Raw genomic sequence first — 19,641 nt, forward strand, 5'->3', positions numbered from 1 at the left:
AGGGGAATAGCTCTCCAATAGAAAAATTAACTGCATGTAGACCATTGGCTAGCATGAGTTTGGCCAAACTGCGAGAGGCAGTGAAGGATAGGGGTGCCTGGCGTGCTCTGGTCCATGGGGTCACGAAGAGTCGGACACGACTGAACGACTGAACAACAACAACAGACCATTGGCATACTATGCAGGAAGTTTTAACAAAGCCATTTCCTTAATATGTTGCTTTTCTATGTACAGTAAATGTGTGTGTGTGTGTGTGTGTGTGTGTCTGTCTGTCTGTCTGAGACAGACAGAGAACCTGAAGGAACCAACAAAACACAAACGTACGCCTGTGGCCTTAAAGTTAATTCATTTGACTGTATTGACAATGATCCCATGGCTCTCATGATTACTCATATTTTTCTAATGCTGAGCACCAGGCATTTGAATGTACAGTCACACCTATATATCTGCCCAAATCCCCAACAAGTAAAGCCAAGGTTTACACAGAACTATGCTGATTTATAAAAGTTGATTTTCCCAAGCTGTAGGAAAATGTCACCAAACAAGAATTTCTACTTAATGTCCGGCCACACAGATACAATGCACTCAATGGAAATAATTCAGCTTCCATAGCAATATGTAGGCACATGGTGCCACCTAATGAGGGCTGGCGCATACAAATGGGGCAACCACCTGACAGAATCCACAGGTGCGGCAGATCCCAAAGTCGATCTTTATTTCCCCCTCCTTGTTCTTGATGCAGATCTTCACTCACCCCTTCTTCCCTGGCAGGGAGCACGGTGCCATTTGTGGTTCCTTGAGGTGCCAAAATGAATTGGGCTGGCCTTGCATCTAATATTATGTATGCTTATCCAGACGTCTTTGTTAAGTACAGCTGTGTTTACTCCCAGGTATACGTGCACAGAATTGTAATCTTAAGATGGCGACTAATTCAATAAGGCTAATTTTATGTAGGATATTAACAATAGATGAGGGAGCCACTGCTTTTTAAAATATACCTGAGAACAACAGACCCCAAACTATACTTGGTATCGGTAGCCTTTACAACGCTCATCATAGTCCTTGTTCCTGTATTATCTCATCTCACTGGATGGAGTAATAAATGTACAATTAAACAAATAACTCATCACAGGCCTCCGTTATCAATACTCATTTATTTATTGACATTTATATATACTGCCCATCATGCCAGCATCATAGGGTGGCCTTCCACAGAACCGCAAAAATACATAACATAATAGCAAACACAACGCACAGCCCGCCACTGCTCTTCCATGTATGTTTTAAAGCAATTATTTTCCAATACAGTTTCATAAATCAGCGCGTCAGGATGAGGAGGGCTCTGTTCCCGAGCCTGCTCTTCTCTGGCTCCACTTGCGACCTGGCACTTGCGCCCATTCCTAGAACATGACTGATCCTTCTCTGAGGGCGGTTTTCTTTCCCCCTTTACTTTTTTTTCGGCCTGAAGCTCGGAAGCCCCGAGGAGAAAGGAGAGGAGAGGAGAGCCTTCGCCTGCCGCGGCTGCGCTGGGCCTTAAATCTCTCTTAACTCCAGGCGGATTGGCTCGCCTCCAGGCTGCGCTCTGGAAGAAACACGGCACTGCTGCCATGTTCTAGACCACGAAGCAGGGATGCCGGCAAGTGCCCGTTAGCAATAAGGCTTGGCGAACGCGAAGCTCGGAGCTGCCTATTGCCATGATGTGCCAAGCGACATACAGCATAAGGGCGACGCGGATTTATTGGCTTTATTTCATTTCTTTATACAGCGTCAGGGTGTTTTACTGGGAGAAACGAGCCACACCATAACCATTATTCCTTTCCTTGAAGTGAAACTCGGCTCAAAGCTTTGCAGGTGGCAGCACTTGCTGCCTACTGACCCAAAGGAATCAGGGCGGAGCAGGTTTATTATTATTTTTGGCGCCTTATTCCACCCCCGCCACGCCACGCCTTTTTTAAAAAAAACTGACACCAGAAAGAAGGAAGGCGGGTCCAACGGCTGAAAGAAGAAGCCTTTAGCAACGGTCGCGGTTAACCTTTCGCGCACGCGCAGCTCGTTACGGGACAGGGGCCCGCGAGCCGGCCGACACTGCGCACGCGTGCTGCGCGCCTGAGTGCTGTCGGGGGTGGGGGTGGTGCTTATATAGTGTTGATGCAATGTGGCGCAGGCGCACTTCAAGCCTGTCTGTCAGAAGCTTCCGGGAAGATAGAAGCAGCCGCAGCTGCCCAGGTGAGCGGGAGGCGAGCGGCTGAGGGGGAAAGGGACGTGCTCGCCTCGCCCGCCTCCGGTCCTGAGGGAGAGGAAGGCGCAGCTCCTCTCGGGGATAACTGGTAGGTGGGCTAGTTCCGAGTTCTGGCTTTTTGCGGGGAACGGACGGCTGCTATTATTATTTTTATTAGAATTCGTTAGTCCCTCTGTCTTGCCCACGCCAATCCCAAGCGCCTTACAAACCAACCAAACAGACCAACCCTTCCCTCATATATACCATTGCAACCAAGTGGGTGGAGGGGAAAAAAGAAAAGAAAATGCATTTAAAATAATCATACTTCAAACCAAACAAACAGACTAACCCCTTCAAACACATAGGTAAATTAAAACCAAGTGGGAGAAGAAAGAAAATTTATTTAAAATAATTGTAGCAATGTAAGTTATGCCCATATACTTTCTTGATGAAAAAAAATACAGAATCAAGATAAAAGATGGACTGATAACTTGAAACTGCACTGTTCAGTGATATCCCATATAATTGTGTGATTTTGTTCTGCATAGTCACCTGTAGAAGAAAGCATAAACAAAACAAGCTGATACAAGTAACATAAGGTATGAAACAGCTCTTCCACTGTTATATCCACATATATATAGGATTGTAACAGTCTGGCTGGGAAAACACCTTACATGCATGCAGGTAAATAATTTTTAGGCAATTCTGTTCCAGGTTGGTCAAAGGGAGGCGGTTTCCCCCTTGGTGGTGTGTATGTGTTTTGTCTCTTAGTTGCTAGATAATGTAGGGAAGTGAGCAGTACTGACACTTTGGAACTCCCTGCTTATTGATATTAGACAGGTGTCTTGAGTGCATTATTTCCAGTGCCTGCTGGCATTCTTTTTTAGACAAGCCTTACTCAGATGTTTATGAAGTTTGTATGAGTGTTATTGTGGTTTTCACTTTTTGGTATGTTTCCTCAACAATGGTTGTGAATTTTCAAAGTGATTTTATTTTTCTGTTTTTTGTAAACTGCTTTGAGGATTTTTCTATAACCAAGCAGTATATAATTTTAAATAAAATAAATACCACCAATATTTTGCAATGTAGGGCTTTATCATATGTAGGTGAAAGGTGAAAAAAGGTAAAGGACCCCTGGATGGTTAAGTCTAGTCAAAGGCAACTGTGGGGTGTGGTACGCATCTTGCTTCAGGCCCAGGGAGCTGGTGTTTGTCCACAGACAGCTTTCTGGGTCATGTGGCCAACATGATTAAATCGCTTCTGGTGCAATGGAATACCTCGACAGAAACCAAAGCATACAGAAACACTGTTTACTTTCCCACTGCAGCAGTACCTATTTATCTACTTGCACTGGTGTGCTTTCTGCCCGGACACTGAGGTCCAGCACCGAGTGCCTTTTGGCGGTTCCCTCGCTGCGAGAAGCCGGCAGAGGGCCTTCTTGGTAATGGCACCCACCCTGTGGAACGCCCTCCCACCAGATGTCAAAGAGAAAAACAACTACCAGACTTTTAGAAGACATCTGAAGGCAGCCCTGTTTAGGGAAGCTTTTAATGTTTGATGGACTATTGTATTTTAATATTTAATATTTTGTTGGAAGTCACCCAGAGTGGCTGGGGAAACCCAGCCAGATGGGTGGGGTATAAATAAATTATTATTATTATTATTATTCGAACTGCTGGGTTGGCAGGAGCTGGGACAGAGCAATGGGAGCTCACCCCTTTGCGCAGATTTGAACCACCGACCTTCTGATCGGCAAAACAAAGAGGCTCAGTGGTTTAGACCACAGCGCCACCTGCATCCCTACTATCATATATAGGACATGCATAGTTACTAATGAGTTACCACTTTTTTAAGGAAGCTGTGTGTAACAACCAGAGGAGAAAAATGGGTCTTACTTTGCTGCCTGTGGTGCTGTATGCATGCACACAGCAAAATGGTCTTCACACTGCATGATGCTATCTAATTTCTACACAGAAGTAGTAAATCCATATATGAAACTCCTCATGTGGGAAGCAGGCTGCAGTCAATTTCTGTTGTCTGTTTTATACCCCTGTTGCCTGCATAGTATGTTCTGGAGTCCTGTCTCCTCTCCTGCAGGAAAAACCCAAGATGCAATGAAGGTAGTGTATCTTTGGTGAAAACAGGCACAACAGTTTGAGAGTAGTGGGGCCATTCTGGATTGAATGTAGTATATTTATACTGTAGACCTGAGCTCTGAAAAAAAACAAAACAGTCCTGCAAGTTTGAACAAGCCATGCACATTTCATAGAGCAAGGGAGAGAAATGAGCAGCACGTGGTGTAGGGAGAACTTGGCTATGCAGACAAGTGCTAATTATCTTCTCTACCTCCCATGGCTTCACCAATTCAACATCTAGGAGTGAAATGTTGCACATGTTAAAATCTTTATAATGTTTATAAAATGTATGATAGGCTTCATGTGAAAGAAAAGTGTATAGCCCATCTGAAGCATGGGAGGGCGGCTGCTGGCTTCGCTGCGTGTTTATTTGCTGGCATGTGCACCTGTCATTTCAGTTGCGAAGCTGGGAAGAAGCATTCCTCCCCGCCCCAACTCCACACAAACATTTTGAAGCATTTTAATATTGCTTATTTCCCCCATTTTAAGTATTATTAACAGGACATCAAATTGCCGAAATCCCATACAGTAAAATTATTTTGTATGATAGAAATATATTACTATTAAATATATTATTATTTCTATCACAACAACAGGAATGCAGGTGCTGCCACTTTTGAGGCATTTGAAATCATTACAGCCTGATTTTATGCAGAGTCAAATGTGCTTAAGCTTGTAAATTTCAGTATGTTAAGCATTAGTTTGCTTTCTTACTGTCTTTTGATTTTCCCTCTGTTTTGATGTCCTTCCAAGTTGTTTTGTGGTCATCAATCCTCCTTGCGCCCTGAATTGGGCTTCTTCCCTCCACTCCTCATGAGCTTTCATGCATGCTGTGCTGGGAGTCCTGCTGCCCTATGCAGAGTCTGTCTGGCAGTGGCTGTTTGCTTTTGTGTGAGTGTAGAGACACACAAACCTCAGTCCTGGCTGGACTGCACTTCCCAGGATGCTGAGCAGTGTGTGCTTGCTGCAGGGAATGCTGGGAATTGTGGTCCAGCAGAATCTGATGGCCACATTGGGGAGTTCCAAAGTTATCAATCAGGAAACCCACAGTGAATGGATAGTCAACCTCACATGACTTATCTGGCATCAGAAAAAAAAATCTGTCAGTATGAGCCTGTGAAGATGAATAATCAATGAGTAGATATAAAATGGAGCAATTAAACTGGGTGATTGATCTTTTATTCATAATTTGCCTGTCTCTTTCACTGTTGTGTTGCAGGCATTTACTATGCAGCTATCAAGGTTCATGTGTTCTTATTTGCTTAACTTGTCTTTGTCACTGGCAACTGTGTTGGGTCCATTGCTTTTTATAAGAGATGTGTAAAGTCTCTCAATATTTAATTGCCCTGTTTCTTCAGTGTCCCTTGAGATAGAAACACATCTTCATTTTAAGACTTTGCTCCACAATGGAGGAGACTGGCCGAGAGGCAGTTGCAACAGCTGTGCAGAGAGTCGCTGGGATGCTGCAGCGGCCAGATCAACTGGATAAAGTGGAACAATATCGTCGGAGGGAAGCACGGAAGAAGGCTTCAGTGGAAGCTAGACTGAAGGTATGAAACCTCAGTCCTAACCCTGTATTACAGCTGAGGATGTAATAGTCTAGGTTATCTTTGTAAAGTCTTTATGTGTAGAACTATAGTGCTATAGTGCTATAGTGTCCTCCTCCCCTCCTCCCCTCTTTCCCCCTTCACTGTGTTGATCTTAGTTTCTGAAGTGAGGAGCATCTGATTTACCATTGGAGGAAAGCAACACTCCTGTGGCATCTTAATGACTTAACCACACAGTCCTATGATGTCTACTCAGAAGTAAGTCCCACTGAGTTCCACAGAGCTTACTCCCAGGTTACTGGGTACACTATAGGATTGCAGCTAAAGAAGTGTATTTTGAGGCCCAATGTTTCACCAACCAGAGCCCACTTCATCAGATGCATGTGGGCTCTAGCTCATGAAAGCTTATATTCCAAATATTTTATTCTTTAAGATGTCACAGGTCCTTTTTTGTTTTTGGAATAGCAAACGAACCAAAGCTACCACTATGGAATTTGGCATTCCCCCACTCTCTTCTCTACTTCTAATTATTTTAAAATTAGTTCATTAAAGTTGGCTCCCTTGTATGTCACTATCTGTGTTTCCTTCATCCCACAACAGATAGGTTCTTAACTAATGTAGTAATTTAATTTTAAGTTTTTCTTTTCAGGCGGCAATCCAGTCACAGCTAGATGGCGTCCGAACTGGCTTAAGCCAACTGCACAATGCACTGAATGATGTAAAAGATATTCAGCGTTCTTTGATTGATGTCAATAAAGACTGGCGGCAAAGTATAAACACCATAGAAAGCCTCAAGGATGTTAAAGATGCTGTAGTTCAGCACAGCCAACTAGCAGCTGCTGTAGAGAACCTCAAAAATATATTCTCAGGTATGAGTCTATAATGAGTGGCCTCACTCTGTGGGTAGAATAGAAATGTAATGCTATAGTGCCATTTTCAGAGGTACCATTAAAGTCTGCTTGAAGCTACCATTTTTCATGCAGCTATGGTTCTGAAACCAGGTTTGTGTGACATAATGTGATTACATTTCTTTCTGATTTTGCTTTTCAGTGCCAGAGATAGTACAGGAGACACAAGACTTGATTGATCAGGGGGAATTACTGCAAGCCCACCGAAAGCTAATGGACTTGGAGTGCTCTCGAGATGATCTGATGTATGAACAATATCGTATGGACAGCAAGAACACCCGTGATATGAACCTCATTGACAACTATTTTGGAGATATGCAAAAACTTTCTGAAGAGCTGGCCAAGCAACTCTGGATGGTCATTCAGAGGTCTCTAGTCACTGTCCGCCGAGATCCCACCTTGCTGGTTTCAGTTGTCAGAATAATTGAGAGGGAAGAGAAAATAGACAGGCGCATGCTAGACAGGAAAAAGCAAACTGGATTTATCCCCCCTGGCAGACCTAAAAAATGGAAGGAGAAAATGTTCAATGTATTGGATCGAACAGTCACCACCAGGATTGAAGGCACTCAAGCAGACACCCGAGAATCTGACAAAATGTGGCTTGTCCGTCATCTGGAAATAATTCGCAAATACGTCCTTGATGATCTGCTGGTGGCTAAGAACCTTTTGGATCAATGTTTCCCCCCACACTATGAAATTTTCAAAAGATTACTAAGCATGTACCATCAGGCACTGTCTTTACGCATGCAGGATCTGGCTTCTGAAGATCTGGAAGCAAATGAAATTGTTAGCCTTTTGACATGGGTTTTAAATACTTACAAAAGGTAAGGGTACTGTCTTTTGGGTGTAGTAGCAAGTAAACATAAAGGAAAGATGGATAGATAGATGCATACAGAGGTGGAAAGGTGGATTATATTTTTATATACTGCTGAGCCACAAGCTATTATTATACATAAAGCCTTTTTATAGCAGGATGGAACTTTGGTCCATATAGCCCATTACTAATAAATCAATCCATCAATTACAGTGAGCAGATCAAAAGTACAATAAAAGCATATAGTACACCAGAATAACTGAGCATAACAGATTCAAAAGTGAAACATGAAAACAATTATATAGAGCTACAGTAATCCTGAGTGTGCTCCTGAAGATGGTCCTTCCAGTTTCAGATGATGAGTTGTTCTCTTCTTCTCACTGACACTGACAGAAATTTTGGGTTTTATCATCTATCGGATATTTAATATAAAATTGAAGGGCCAACCATGTGCTTCCCAATTCCAGCATAAAACTTACAAAACAGAAGGACATGTTTTTTAGATTCTACTCCCTGATTATTACCCATGAGGAAAGAGAGTTGCCAGAATCTTGCCAGAATAAAAACTTTGCAGCACCAAGCAGATTTCTATATTAGGCATCTAACTGGGCAGGATAATAATAATTTATTGCAGTTGCACATGGATTCTGTCTGTTCTCTCCAATTCAGCATAGAGATGATGGGAAATCCAGAACTTGCACCAGAGGTGGATGTGAATACCCTGCAGCCATTGCTTTCTCAGGAAGTGGTGGATGAGCTTCTTAGCACATATATGTCAACTCTTACAGTAAGCAATAACAGTAATTTTGCTCACTCCTTCATATGGGGTTGGAATATTCATTATTCTTACTTGGCTGTTCTTCCACCCCAACCCTGCACAATTCAGATTTTACTACGCATGTTTGCAAATCAGTTGTACAACTTGCAATTTGTGTCCTTGGCAAAGAGTTTTCATTCCACTAGAAACTTTCCTAATATGGGTTGAGTGGCAGCAGGCAAAAATGAGTTCTGCTTCATGGGCATTAGTGAAGTGCATGGGCCATTTTAATTTAGTACCCAGATTTAATATATTTGCCTTTCTTTCTTTTGAATTTTAATCTTCCTATAGTCCAACATCATTGGCTGGCTACGAAAAGCATTGGAGACAGATAAAAAAGACTGGCTAAAAGAAAATGAGCCAGAATCCGATCAAGATGGATACTATCAGACTACACTCCCTGCTATTGTGTTCCAGGTATAAGCAATTGCCTTCAGCATACTGATTGGGGCAGAAGGAAGGAGCAAAGCTCTGAAAATGTGGAAATGAATAAAATGATTGTTGAGTGCATGCTATTCAGCTTTGTGTTTGTTTTATAGATTGAATTGATTTCACTTGGCCACTTAAAGCTGCAATCCTATGCACACTTTACAATGAGTAAGCCCCATTGAACACAGTGGAACTAACATCTGGGTAAACATTAAACAAGTGTGGTTGAAATATTATTAAAATCTATAATTTTGGCACTTAATTCTTTAAAGGCATGGTATCCCATCCCAGGGCGCACCACTACATTTGGTCACATTGGACTTGTGCGTTTTGGATCTGCTCTGCCACCACATAAGCTCTTTCTAGTGTAGCAACAAAAGTGTGGGGCTATGGCTGACACCTGTGTGGCATCCACAAAATGCCCATGAATATGGACAGAATAAGTTAATAGATGCGCTCGCTGTACAGTGCCATGACTGGGGCTTGGGAGGGGGCAAAATGTGTTGTTCTATTTGCCTCATAGCTTCAGTCTGCAAAAGGAACAGGGTTACTAGCAGGCTGCTGCATTCTTATTAACTGCAATATTGCCTTATTGGTTTGTGTTTTTAGATGTTTGAACAGAATCTTCAAGTAGCTACACAGATAAGTGAAGATTTGAAAATAAAGGTACTCTATTTGTGCCTTCAACAAATGAGTTCATTCCTCAGCAGGTAAAATTAAATGTTAGCTTTCACTCACTGTTTCTCTATTATTTAGGAGGGGTGTTTTCTCTGCACATATACTGCCTAGCAGCTAGAACCCCCTACCTGTTGTTCCCCTCAGCTACTCTGTTCCTTAAAAGTAAGACATGAGGAGTAGTGTTTAGCTTCCTGTTCCCCCTTATGACCAAAAATGAAAGCTTTGTACCATTCTTACTTACTTTGGTCACAGGGTGCTTCCAGATACGGATTATTTAGCAGCACACAGTCATTGAGCAGCTTGCAGCTCATGCTAAGAGTTTCCCAGAGAGGAACTCACAACTGCTTTGCTGCTCCCTTGTCCTTTTTGCTGCTGCAACATGCTGAGCCTGGCTAAGCTTTGGTTTAGCATGATGTCTGAACCAGGGCAACAAGCAGGTAAACTCCCCCATTAACCACAAGCTGCAACCAAGGTTCAGACAACACACTGAGCCAAACCTTGACTTACTTCAGTGCAGAACAGAAGCAAAGAGAACCAGGAAGGAGCAAATCAGCTGTGAGCTGCTTTCCAGGAGCACTAGTGAAGTCTTGCTAAGCAATGATTAGACTTGGTGTGATGTGCAAACTAGTCCTTTGTGTCTCTAAACCAAATTTTAAAGTGCTGATGATGACTACTAAAGGCCCAAATGGTTTAAGACTAGATTATTTGATGGACTACATGTACCCATATTGGCCTGTCCAGACCTAAAAGATCAGCTTCAGAAGCTCTGCTACCCTGCCTGACTTCAAGATCTATCAAGTTAGGTATTTTTTCACTTCATTCCAAATTATATGGCTCTAACAGTTTTTTAATCTGTTTTTAAAATAGACCTTAAGGCATTTTTATTTCAGTCCAGTTTAATTAGGATGGTCGCTCTCTTATTTTTATCAGCTGCCATATTGGTGTAATTGTTATATATATTAGTTAAATTGTTGCTGTATGTTTTGTTTTATGTGAGCTGCCTTGGGCATTTTCCCCCTTGAAAGGCTGTATACAAATAATGAAATAAACAAATACTTGGTGGCTCATTCTAAAAGAGAAGTAGCGGTACTTCCTCTTCCCTTCTGCAGGCCAGGAGCTGAATTGTTTCTTTTTTTCCATTCTTGGGTTTTGCCCCATTCTCCATTACACAGGTACAAAGAGGAAGCAAATTTATATAAAGAAGAGCATCTAAGAAATCGTCAGTACCATCTGTGCTATGTTCAGTACATGGTTGCCATCATCAACAATTGCCAGACCTTTAAGTAAGTTCTGCGCAGAGGTTGTGCTATGATTTGTGTGGCAAATGCAGTTTTGCTGCTTTAAAAAAGAAACGCACTTTCTATTTGAAATGCAGTGTGCATGTTTTAGTGAGGTAGACCTTGAATAGGAAAGATCCAACTATTAGCTAGTCTACATGATAAAAATAAAACTCTGACCTGGTCCCTGAAGTAGGTTTGCAACTCTTTATTAAAATCTTTGCAGTTTTAGTTTTGTTTTCTTTATGCAGAAAGATTAAAGTATAAATGAAGAAACTTATTTTATACACTAAACAAAAAGTGGATAGCCTGTCTGAAGCATGGTGGCAGGTTATGACTAGATGGTTGAGCCTGCATCTGATTCACTGTTACCTACATCTGCCATGCAAACTGTAAAGCTGGAAGGAAGTTGGGCCATATAAGAAGAACATGCTCTATATCTTCTTTTATGGGGGTGCTCCATAGTTAGGGCAAGTAGCAAAAACAACATCCCACCAATATAACCCGGGGGGGGGGGAGAGAAATGTAGCTTATAAAAATGGCAGTTGTTGAGCTAATAATTTGAAACTTGGCATGGATGATCTTATCTGATGAGGTCTGCAACTAGGCCACATTTCCAGTCCAATAAAAAGATCCCACAGGAGCAGCAAGGGTTAAGTATGCTGCTCCTTTAGAGCTGAGAAGAGATAAGAAAACACTCTGATAAGAGTGAAAGCCTTAAGCAAAAGGAGAGAATGGGGGTTTGACAGGAACATTTTTTCAAAGTCTCAAAGTTGTCTTTTAAAAGTTGCTGCTCTGGCTGGCTGTCCTTCGCTCTCCTAATTATCAACTCCTTCCCCCATTTTAAAATATTTTATTGCATGGGTTCCAGTGAAGTTTTGTTTAAAGTGGAGGGTTCAGTCACAGCAAAAGGTCTGAGAGCCACTGCTCTAGAATGGACTTCATATACCTTCAAATTGCAGGGGAAGGATTGCTGGTGGTAGGCAAAGACACCTGCCCACTGTTACTTGTTTTCTTGGTAAGGAGCCATCAGTCAGTGTCCAACAAATCTTAAGGTTCCATGTAACACATTTTGGGAACCACTGGCCTAAGCCAGTTATTGGTTCTCCAAACGTGTATGTCACTCAAGGTGCATTTGCACAGTCATTTTTCTCAATTGGTAATATTGGGCAAGAGGAACTACTATTAATTCTCGAGCAATTGTACTTAAGTTATCACAGCTTTGTTGTAGCCTCTTGTGACATCACAACATCTCACCTTAACTGATTGGTTGAACTGGCTCTTGTATGCACCCTATTGGGATGCTAAAGGATCTTGTCTTGTTTGTCAAAGGGAATCTATCATCAGTTTGAAAAAGAAATACTTGACTCCTGTGATGGAAGAGCTTATGACAAGCAGTCATGCATGCATTGATGCAGTTCTGGATGAAGTTGCCAAGGAAGGATGTGCAAGCCTACTTGATGAAGTCTTCATGGATTTAGAGGTTAACTTTCATTTCATTTGGCATCCTCTTTTTAAAAATGTTGAAATAGTATCTGTCTAGAGTGGCAAACAGACAGAAATGCCCAGATATGGCCGCTGAGATCCATCTTTGTAGCTACTTAATAGGTAAAACGTCAACACATTCAGGTTTTCTAGAACAGCGCTGGGATGTACAACGATAGATCTAAAGTTGAAGGATGTTGTCCAAAAGTGATTCTATCTAATATTCCCTGTGTTTGCACTACTTCTCTTTCAGCCACATCTCAGTGAACTGATGACAAGGAAATGGCTGGCAGGATCCAATGCAGTAGATACAATTTGTGTAACGGTAGAGGATTATTTCAATGATTTTGCAAGAATAAAGAAGCCCTGTAAGAAGGTACGGAATTTGCAAAGTTTTATCTAAGATTCTTAAATAGTGTAGCCTAATGGGGTGAAATACTGCTTTGCCATTCCTGAGCATTTATTATTATTTTGACTTTGAATTCAATTAAAGTAATAAAAAGCAAGATGCTCTGAAAAAAATCTTAATAACCTGTTTCTGTAGTAATGTAATATCTCTTGTCTGTAAATGAGCAGGATATGCAAAGTTAATTCCTATGATCCATTCTACTCACATGCTCTTCAGATTCCCCCCCCCCTCTTTAACAAGTACTACCTGTACAAACTGAAATACCTTACAGAACAAACCAATGTTTTTTGGCGATTTCCAAGTTCTGAAACTCCAATGAATTTTCCTCCTGAATTTTGCACAATAGATCTTCAATGAGTTTCTCTTTCTGAGAACTATTGCAAAGTAGCTCACTGGTCTGGTTTGTGTGAGATATTAATGATCCGTTTGACCACATACACAGCCTCCTTGCCCTTCATGGCTTGAGTAATTTCTATTTACCTGTAGTTTTACATTTTGTTTAAAATGTCAAATAATTACCATGTTCAACACAAACCAAGATATTAAAACAATTTCTGGTTTAATACTGTTACAAAAGCAGGGTGCCACCCCCACTCTCAGCTTTGCAGTAGCAAGATTCCAGGGGGTTCCAGGCACTCACCCGGGGTTTGTGCTTCTTTGGAAATATGATTTGTTCACATATTTACACCTTTAGTCTTCATGGAGGGAATCCATATCTTACAGCATGGTCATCTCAAGCAGGGCTTGCACTGGAGTCAAAAGCATCTCTCCCAGCATGCCTGCAGCCAGCCTATCTAAGATGGATCCCTTATCTTTCTTCTCCCCATTCTTCTTCCCAGCATACCTTGCTAAAAAGCACTTTCCCTCTCACCTCACACCCAGTTACCTTGGCAGTCTTCCAAATATTCCAAATCTCTGTTCACACCTCAGGGCAAGAGGAAAGGACATTTCTCTTGTATTGCCAAGGGCTCTCAATGGCTCTGTATTGTTTCTTAATGTTCCTAGCTTGGCCAGGTCATTTTGCATAGGCTAGCTCAGGAATTCCTCTGCAGCTTTTATTTTTCCTTTTGCATCCCAAATAATCTAAATCCTACCATTTATTAATTTCTAGGGTTTAGCTGGGGGGGGGGGGAGGTTTCCTCCCAGATCTATAACAAAATCCTGGCTTATTCCAAAGCAGGTAACCATGGTTTGCCAGTTTTCTAAACTAGGGAACTACAGCTAATTAGAAAGTTCCTGGTTTCATTGCTCATGCCATAATGGAATAAAAGGGGCTGGATGCATAGGCAAAAAGGTTGTTTATACCTTTGCTTAGTAAGCTAAGAAATGATTGTTCAAACTCAGCTATTATCTAGAAGTTTTTGCCACTGTGCAAGCTTTTGCTGGGACAATTTCACAAGCCTCCCACAATTTTACTCATGTCTTTCCCCTCGAGGTTTGATCACAGTACCCTGTTCATTATTACAGCCCTTTTATTGCTAACTGCACTTCCTACCGTATGTTTCAAATCTGAAAATGTGACTTGGGGAATTGGGGGAAGGCAGCTGCTATATTGGTCGAAATCAGCATATCATTTATTGGTTATTGCCACTATAAAGGTCATAATACGTACTGGTTGCCAGCTGTATAATTTGAATGTTTCTTTCAGAAAATGACTATTGAGTGCCATCGTAGAGTTGTTGTAGAGTACATCAAGGCTATTATGTTAAAACGTATTACTTTCAAGAATGCAGAAGAAAGAAAAGAAGGTGCTGAAAGAATGAACAGAGAAGCTGAACAGTTCAGATTTCTGTTCAAGAAACTTACTGCTGTAAGTATAAGAAAACCACAATGTCAAAAGAAGAAATTTTTAGAAAATTATAAATTAGCATCCCCACAACCTATTCTAAAATTAGTGCATTAATCCATCTGCTTTGAAACTGCAATGTTAAGCTCTGTGTGTGTGTGTCCGTGTGTCCACTTACCATATATTAGGAGTGAGGAACTTCTGGCCCACGAGCCAAACTTAGTCTGCCAGGCCTCCCTATTTGACCTGTTTGGGGCAAGTTGCGCCCACTTGCCTTTCTGGGCCATCATATCTTATCTCCAGTTCAATGGTGTCTCTTAGCGCACACCCAGGAAATTCAGAGACAACTCAAATGGATAACAGAAGAGCGTTAGCTAACCAGCCACTCAGTGGAAATAGATAAGTGAATCGGCCTCTGTCTCTCTCAAAAAAGGAAGACTCCAAAATCGACTGAAGACTAAGTGTATAGTGAGACTATGATAGGCCATTTACTTTCAAACAACATATTTGTTTAGAAATTGTGACATAAGTAAAATATACTAGTCATACAATAATCCTGTATGTGCAGGATTGCTGAAATGTTTTTAGAGTGGTTTTGATGAAAAAGTCAAGTTGAATAAACACTGTAGCCACAGTCCAGCACAGTTAGACACATTTACTCTCACTGTAAACGAGCAACATGTTACCAGGTGCTAGAATGTGGCCTACATTTTTAAACAATAAAACCAGAAACCTGACAAGGTGTTGCTGTTGCTCTGCCAGTTTGTTCTCATGTTCTGTCTTGCATATTAAAGGTGATTTGAGATTAGATGTCCGAAAATGATTATCCATTTTATACTGTTCAATAGGGATCTGGAGAGGAAACAGCAGGACTTTGTGACGTCATTGAAGCCATTGCAGAAGTATTTAAGTTGACAGATCCATCACTACTTTACCTAGAAGTCTCAACTTTAGTTAGCAAACACCCAGATATCAGGTAATACTAGTAATTTCTAAAGTTTGTTACAACGCTTTCTTCCATTCAAGGTCACGAGAAGCCTTGACAAAAACTGTTGAAATGTAGTTTTATGCCAATCCCTTGATTCCACAATTTAAGGTTACATATACAAGAAAGGTAAGCATACAAAGTCAGTATCTGAACACACACAATTGAGTCCCCAATTACAGTGGACCCTCCGGATACGAACTTAATTTGTTCCGGGGGTCCATACGTACCCCCAAAAGTCTGCAACATGAGGCACTGCTTCTGCGCACACGGGCGGCGTGCAGAGCGTTTCTGTGCATGGACACCCGGCGAAACCCGGAAGTATACACTTCCGGGTTTGCCACGTTTGCAACCCAAAAGTTACGTTGCCCGAAGGGTCCACTATACAAGAATATGTTCTTTTTAGTGGTATTTGGAGTAAAGGTAAAGGGACGCCTAACTGTTAAGTCCAGTTGCGGACGAACTTGCAGTTCTCCACAAGTGCCCTCCTCCATCTCTGCATTCAGATTCTTGGCAAATGTGGGTTTAGGAATGTGCCCTCAATCCTAAAACCCTGTAGAACCACATGAGATTGGATTAGTGGAGCAACCATAGTTCTTTTTGACTTTAAGGCTGTGGTTCCCAACATGGGGCACATGCCCCACAGGGGGGCAATTTGATTTTTAGGGGGGGCAAATCAAGAATTAGTTAGACCAAGTTAATTGCCTATTAGGCTTCCTCCACGTGAATAGTTCACTTTTTGAATAATAAGAATTATATGTTGGCGGGGAGGGAATCGGGATAATCCAGAATGTGGCAACTAGACTAGTGACTGGGAGCTGCCGCCGAGACCACATAACACCGGTCTTGAAAGACCTACATTGGCTCCCAGTACGTTTCCGAGCACAATTCAAAGTGTTGGTGCTGACCTTTAAAGCCCTAAATAGCCTCAGCCCAGTATACCTGAAGGAGTGTCCCTGTGGCACAGCCTCCAATCGAATGTCAAGGAAATAAACAACTATCTGACTTTTAGAAGACATCTGAAGGCAGCCCTGTTTAGGGAGGTTTTTAGTGACTGATGGGTATAAACATTTTTGGGAACACTGGACATTGTTCTTCAATGTTATTCAGCCATATATTTTCTTGTTGAAAAATTCAGTTATTTTGAGACATACTGGTTTTTATCTGTTTTCTTATACCTGAGAAACATGCAGTTTCTAGCAGTTTGAAAGCATACCAGCTTGAGTAGATAGATACCGCTGCAGTGGGAAGGTAAACAGTGTTTGTGTGTGCTCTGGCTTCTATCACGGTGTCCCGTTGCACCAGAAGCGGTTTAGTCATGCTGGCCACATGACCCAAAAAAGCTGTTTGCAGACAAATGCCGGCTCCCTCAGCCTGAAAGCAGAGAAGGAGAAGAAGAAGAAGAAGAAGAAGAAGAAGAAGAAGAAGAAGAAGAAGAAGAAGAAGAAGGAGGAGGAGAAGAAGAAGGAGGAGGAGGAGAAGAAGAAGAAGAAGAAGAAGAAAAGAGTTTGGATTTGATATCCCGCTTTTCACTACCTGAAGGAGTCTCAAAGCGGCTAACATTCTCCTTTCCCTTCCTCCCCACAACAAACACTTTGTGAGGTGAGTGGGGCTGAGAGACTTCAAAGAAGTGTGACTAGCCCAAGGTCACCCAGCAGCTGCATGTGGAGGAGTGGAGACACGAACCTGGTTCCCCAGATTACGAGTCTAACACTCTTAACCACTACACCACACTGGCTCTGACATGAGCACCACACCCCATAGTCAAATTCGACTGGACTTAACCCTCCTCTGGTCCTTTACCTTTACCCTTTACGTATAAGCAGAACACATAAGTAAACCAGGAGCTTCACTCCTGCATGATTCAAAATTAGTTTCTCAAACCATCACATGCTACTAAAGAATGCATATCCCCACTATGTTTACCTGCAAGCAATTTAAGTTACAATAAAATTGCTTTCCAAACATAAATGGGACAGTCAGCTCCTAAGCACTGAAGCAAAACCCATCCATAATGCAGCTGTGCTTCTCCAGAGAAGCACATGGTCCCTCTGCTACATCCATCCCACCCAGTTGTGAAAATGTAAAAAGGTAAAAGTAAAGGACCGTTACCAGTAAGCCCAGTTGCGAACGACTCTGGGGTTATGGCGCTCAACTCTTTACTCGGCGAGGGAACTGACGTTTGTCCACAGACAGTTTTTCCAGGTCATGTGGCCAACATGACTAAGCCGCTTCAGAGCAGCGCATGGAAACGCCGTTTACCTTCCCGCCGGAGCGGTACCTATTTATCTACTTTCACTGATGTGCTTTCAAACTGCTAGGTTGGCAGGAGCTGGGACCGAGCAACGGGAGCTCACCCCATCGCGGCGATTCGAACCGCTGACCTTCCGATCGGCAAGCCCAAGGCTCAGTGGTTTAGACCACAGCGCCACCTACATAACAAGGCAGTAGGAAGGAAACTATAAATCATAGAAACGCCTTAGAACAGATTAATATAGAAATGTAATTACAACATAAAGATGGAGAGCAAGGAACCAAGTGTGCCTGAGCAGATATGGTGAGTAGACAATGGTAATCATGATGGCGTGTGGACCCATATTGTACAATATATGTCTTGTATATGGTTTGATGAAGGATTCTCATAACAAAGATAATTGCAAAAATTGGCCTGTAAGCACTCTAAAATTTAGTGTGTCTAGAAGATAAGTTGGTACACAGGTGTTTAGTGTAGAATGTGTAGTCTGTGAATTTCCTGTTGCCAATATTACTCCCAATAATGGCTTTTGTACTAATGCTGTTCTTCTTTCATTGGTAGGGATGATCATATTGCAGCTTTACTGACAATGCGAGGAGATGCCAGCAGAGAGATGAAGCAGACCATAATTGAAACTCTGGACAAAGGCCCAACCCTGCCAAATCCAAACTATGTGCCCATTTTTAAAGAAATTACAGTTCCAACATTAACTGTGCCAAAGCTTCTTAAGTAATAGCAACATATTTCGGTATGGATCACTTTGGTGTAGTGTTAATATATTGTAGCCTAATCTGGCTTTGCACTTAGAAAACACATGAGTTTCATGCTGGACTTTTAGTTTTTGTGTCTGATGTTAGCTTAGTCACTTGAAGAATATGTTGTATTCTGATGGCCAGAATGCTTTAAATTGACATCTTCGCCATCAGTTGTTTTGACAAAGTCTGTCTTGAACTTTTTGTGTGTACTCTGATGACTAACTGAATAGGTTTTAGAAAATGTATTGGGGGTGGATTTATGCTTTATTCATGAAAAAATGAAAACTTGAAATTGTTGAGGTACATCGGTTATTTGTTCCCCCACCCCAATTTAACATACTTACTGGGTTTGAAAGCAGATGTGTATAAAAGATTGCTAAATGCGCAATGCCATTTGCATTGGGAATGGAGACTGTTCAAAGCTTCCCTCTCTCTTCAGGAACCTTTAACACAAACTTTATACATGCTCTCTATTTATTTTCAGTATTGCATGCCATTCCACAACAAAATTCTCTAGGTGGCTTACACCGAAAAACACTGTCAGCATAAAATGAATAATTAAAGCATGATATTAAAAAAACATGGCATACAAAACCACCAAGATTCAAATACAGATTTCATAATTTGTTTAATAGGCATGAGGAAGGTCTATACTTGGTGCCCCAAAACAAAACACATAGGAGCTGCCTGACACTGAATCAGACTGTCATTGATCCAGGAATTTTGCTAGTGGTCCAAGAACCATCAGTGGCATAGCATCTTTCACCACCTAAGCCTGGTACATCACCTGCAACACACCCTGAATAGAGAGCCTCACTACATTTATCTATGCTCTGGTAACCTCAGTTATATTGGTTCATATGTGAGGACTGACTTTTGAAGACTGCCCAGAAACTGCAGTTAGTACAAAGCAAAGGAATGGAGAGACACAGCTGTGTGTCGTACCCCATGTTTTTGATGTCATGTGGATGACTGAATACAAGACATATAATCTGTACATGTATTTATCTTGGAAGTCATCACTTTGTGTTTGGTAATCGTTTTTAATTTTTTCCATAAACTTTGTAATGGAAAAAAAGAGGGACCACACCACTTCCAGTTTCACGGCAAGCTGGCATAACACCCTCCCTAATGGGGCATTACA

General features: G+C 41.7%; 1 protein-coding gene across 3 annotated transcripts; it reads left to right on the plus strand.

Annotated features, from left to right (window-relative positions):
- Window positions 1-2,207: 2,207 nt before the first annotated feature.
- EXOC3 (exocyst complex component 3) lies at window positions 2,208-18,796 on the plus strand. 3 transcript variants are annotated; one of them, XM_033169421.1, is made up of 13 exons: window positions 2,208-2,226; window positions 5,712-5,903; window positions 6,550-6,769; window positions 6,951-7,632; window positions 8,292-8,409; window positions 8,731-8,856; window positions 9,478-9,578; window positions 10,719-10,829; window positions 12,156-12,306; window positions 12,562-12,684; window positions 14,366-14,527; window positions 15,352-15,479; window positions 18,304-18,796. In XM_033169421.1, the coding sequence occupies exons 2-13, from the start codon at window positions 5,760-5,762 to the stop codon at window positions 18,473-18,475; spliced, it is 2,238 nt and encodes a 745-aa protein (XP_033025312.1). In that variant the 5' UTR covers window positions 2,208-2,226; window positions 5,712-5,759; the 3' UTR covers window positions 18,476-18,796. The 3 variants fall into 3 exon arrangements, with proteins under 3 accessions (XP_033025312.1, XP_033025311.1, XP_033025313.1); XM_033169420.1 differs by lacking the exon at window positions 2,208-2,226 and adding an exon at window positions 2,233-2,327; XM_033169422.1 differs by lacking the exon at window positions 2,208-2,226 and adding an exon at window positions 2,250-2,327 and having other exon boundaries at window positions 5,747-5,903.
- The last annotated feature ends 845 nt before the right edge of the window (window positions 18,797-19,641 follow it).

This window comes from Lacerta agilis, chromosome 14, assembly GCF_009819535.1.
Source record: "Lacerta agilis isolate rLacAgi1 chromosome 14, rLacAgi1.pri, whole genome shotgun sequence".
NCBI lineage: Eukaryota > Metazoa > Chordata > Lepidosauria > Squamata > Lacertidae > Lacerta > Lacerta agilis.

Excerpts from the sequence above, each read along its gene's own strand:
- EXOC3 (XM_033169421.1), top strand. The coding sequence starts at position 5,760 with ATGGAGGAGACTGGCCGAGAGGCAGTTGCAACAGCTGTGCAGAGAGTC. Across the intron at positions 12,307-12,561 it reads AAGTCTTCATGGATTTAGAG|CCACATCTCAGTGAACTGAT; the intron begins GTTAACTTTCAT and ends CTTCTCTTTCAG. Across the intron at positions 14,528-15,351 it reads TGTTCAAGAAACTTACTGCT|GGATCTGGAGAGGAAACAGC; the intron begins GTAAGTATAAGA and ends ACTGTTCAATAG.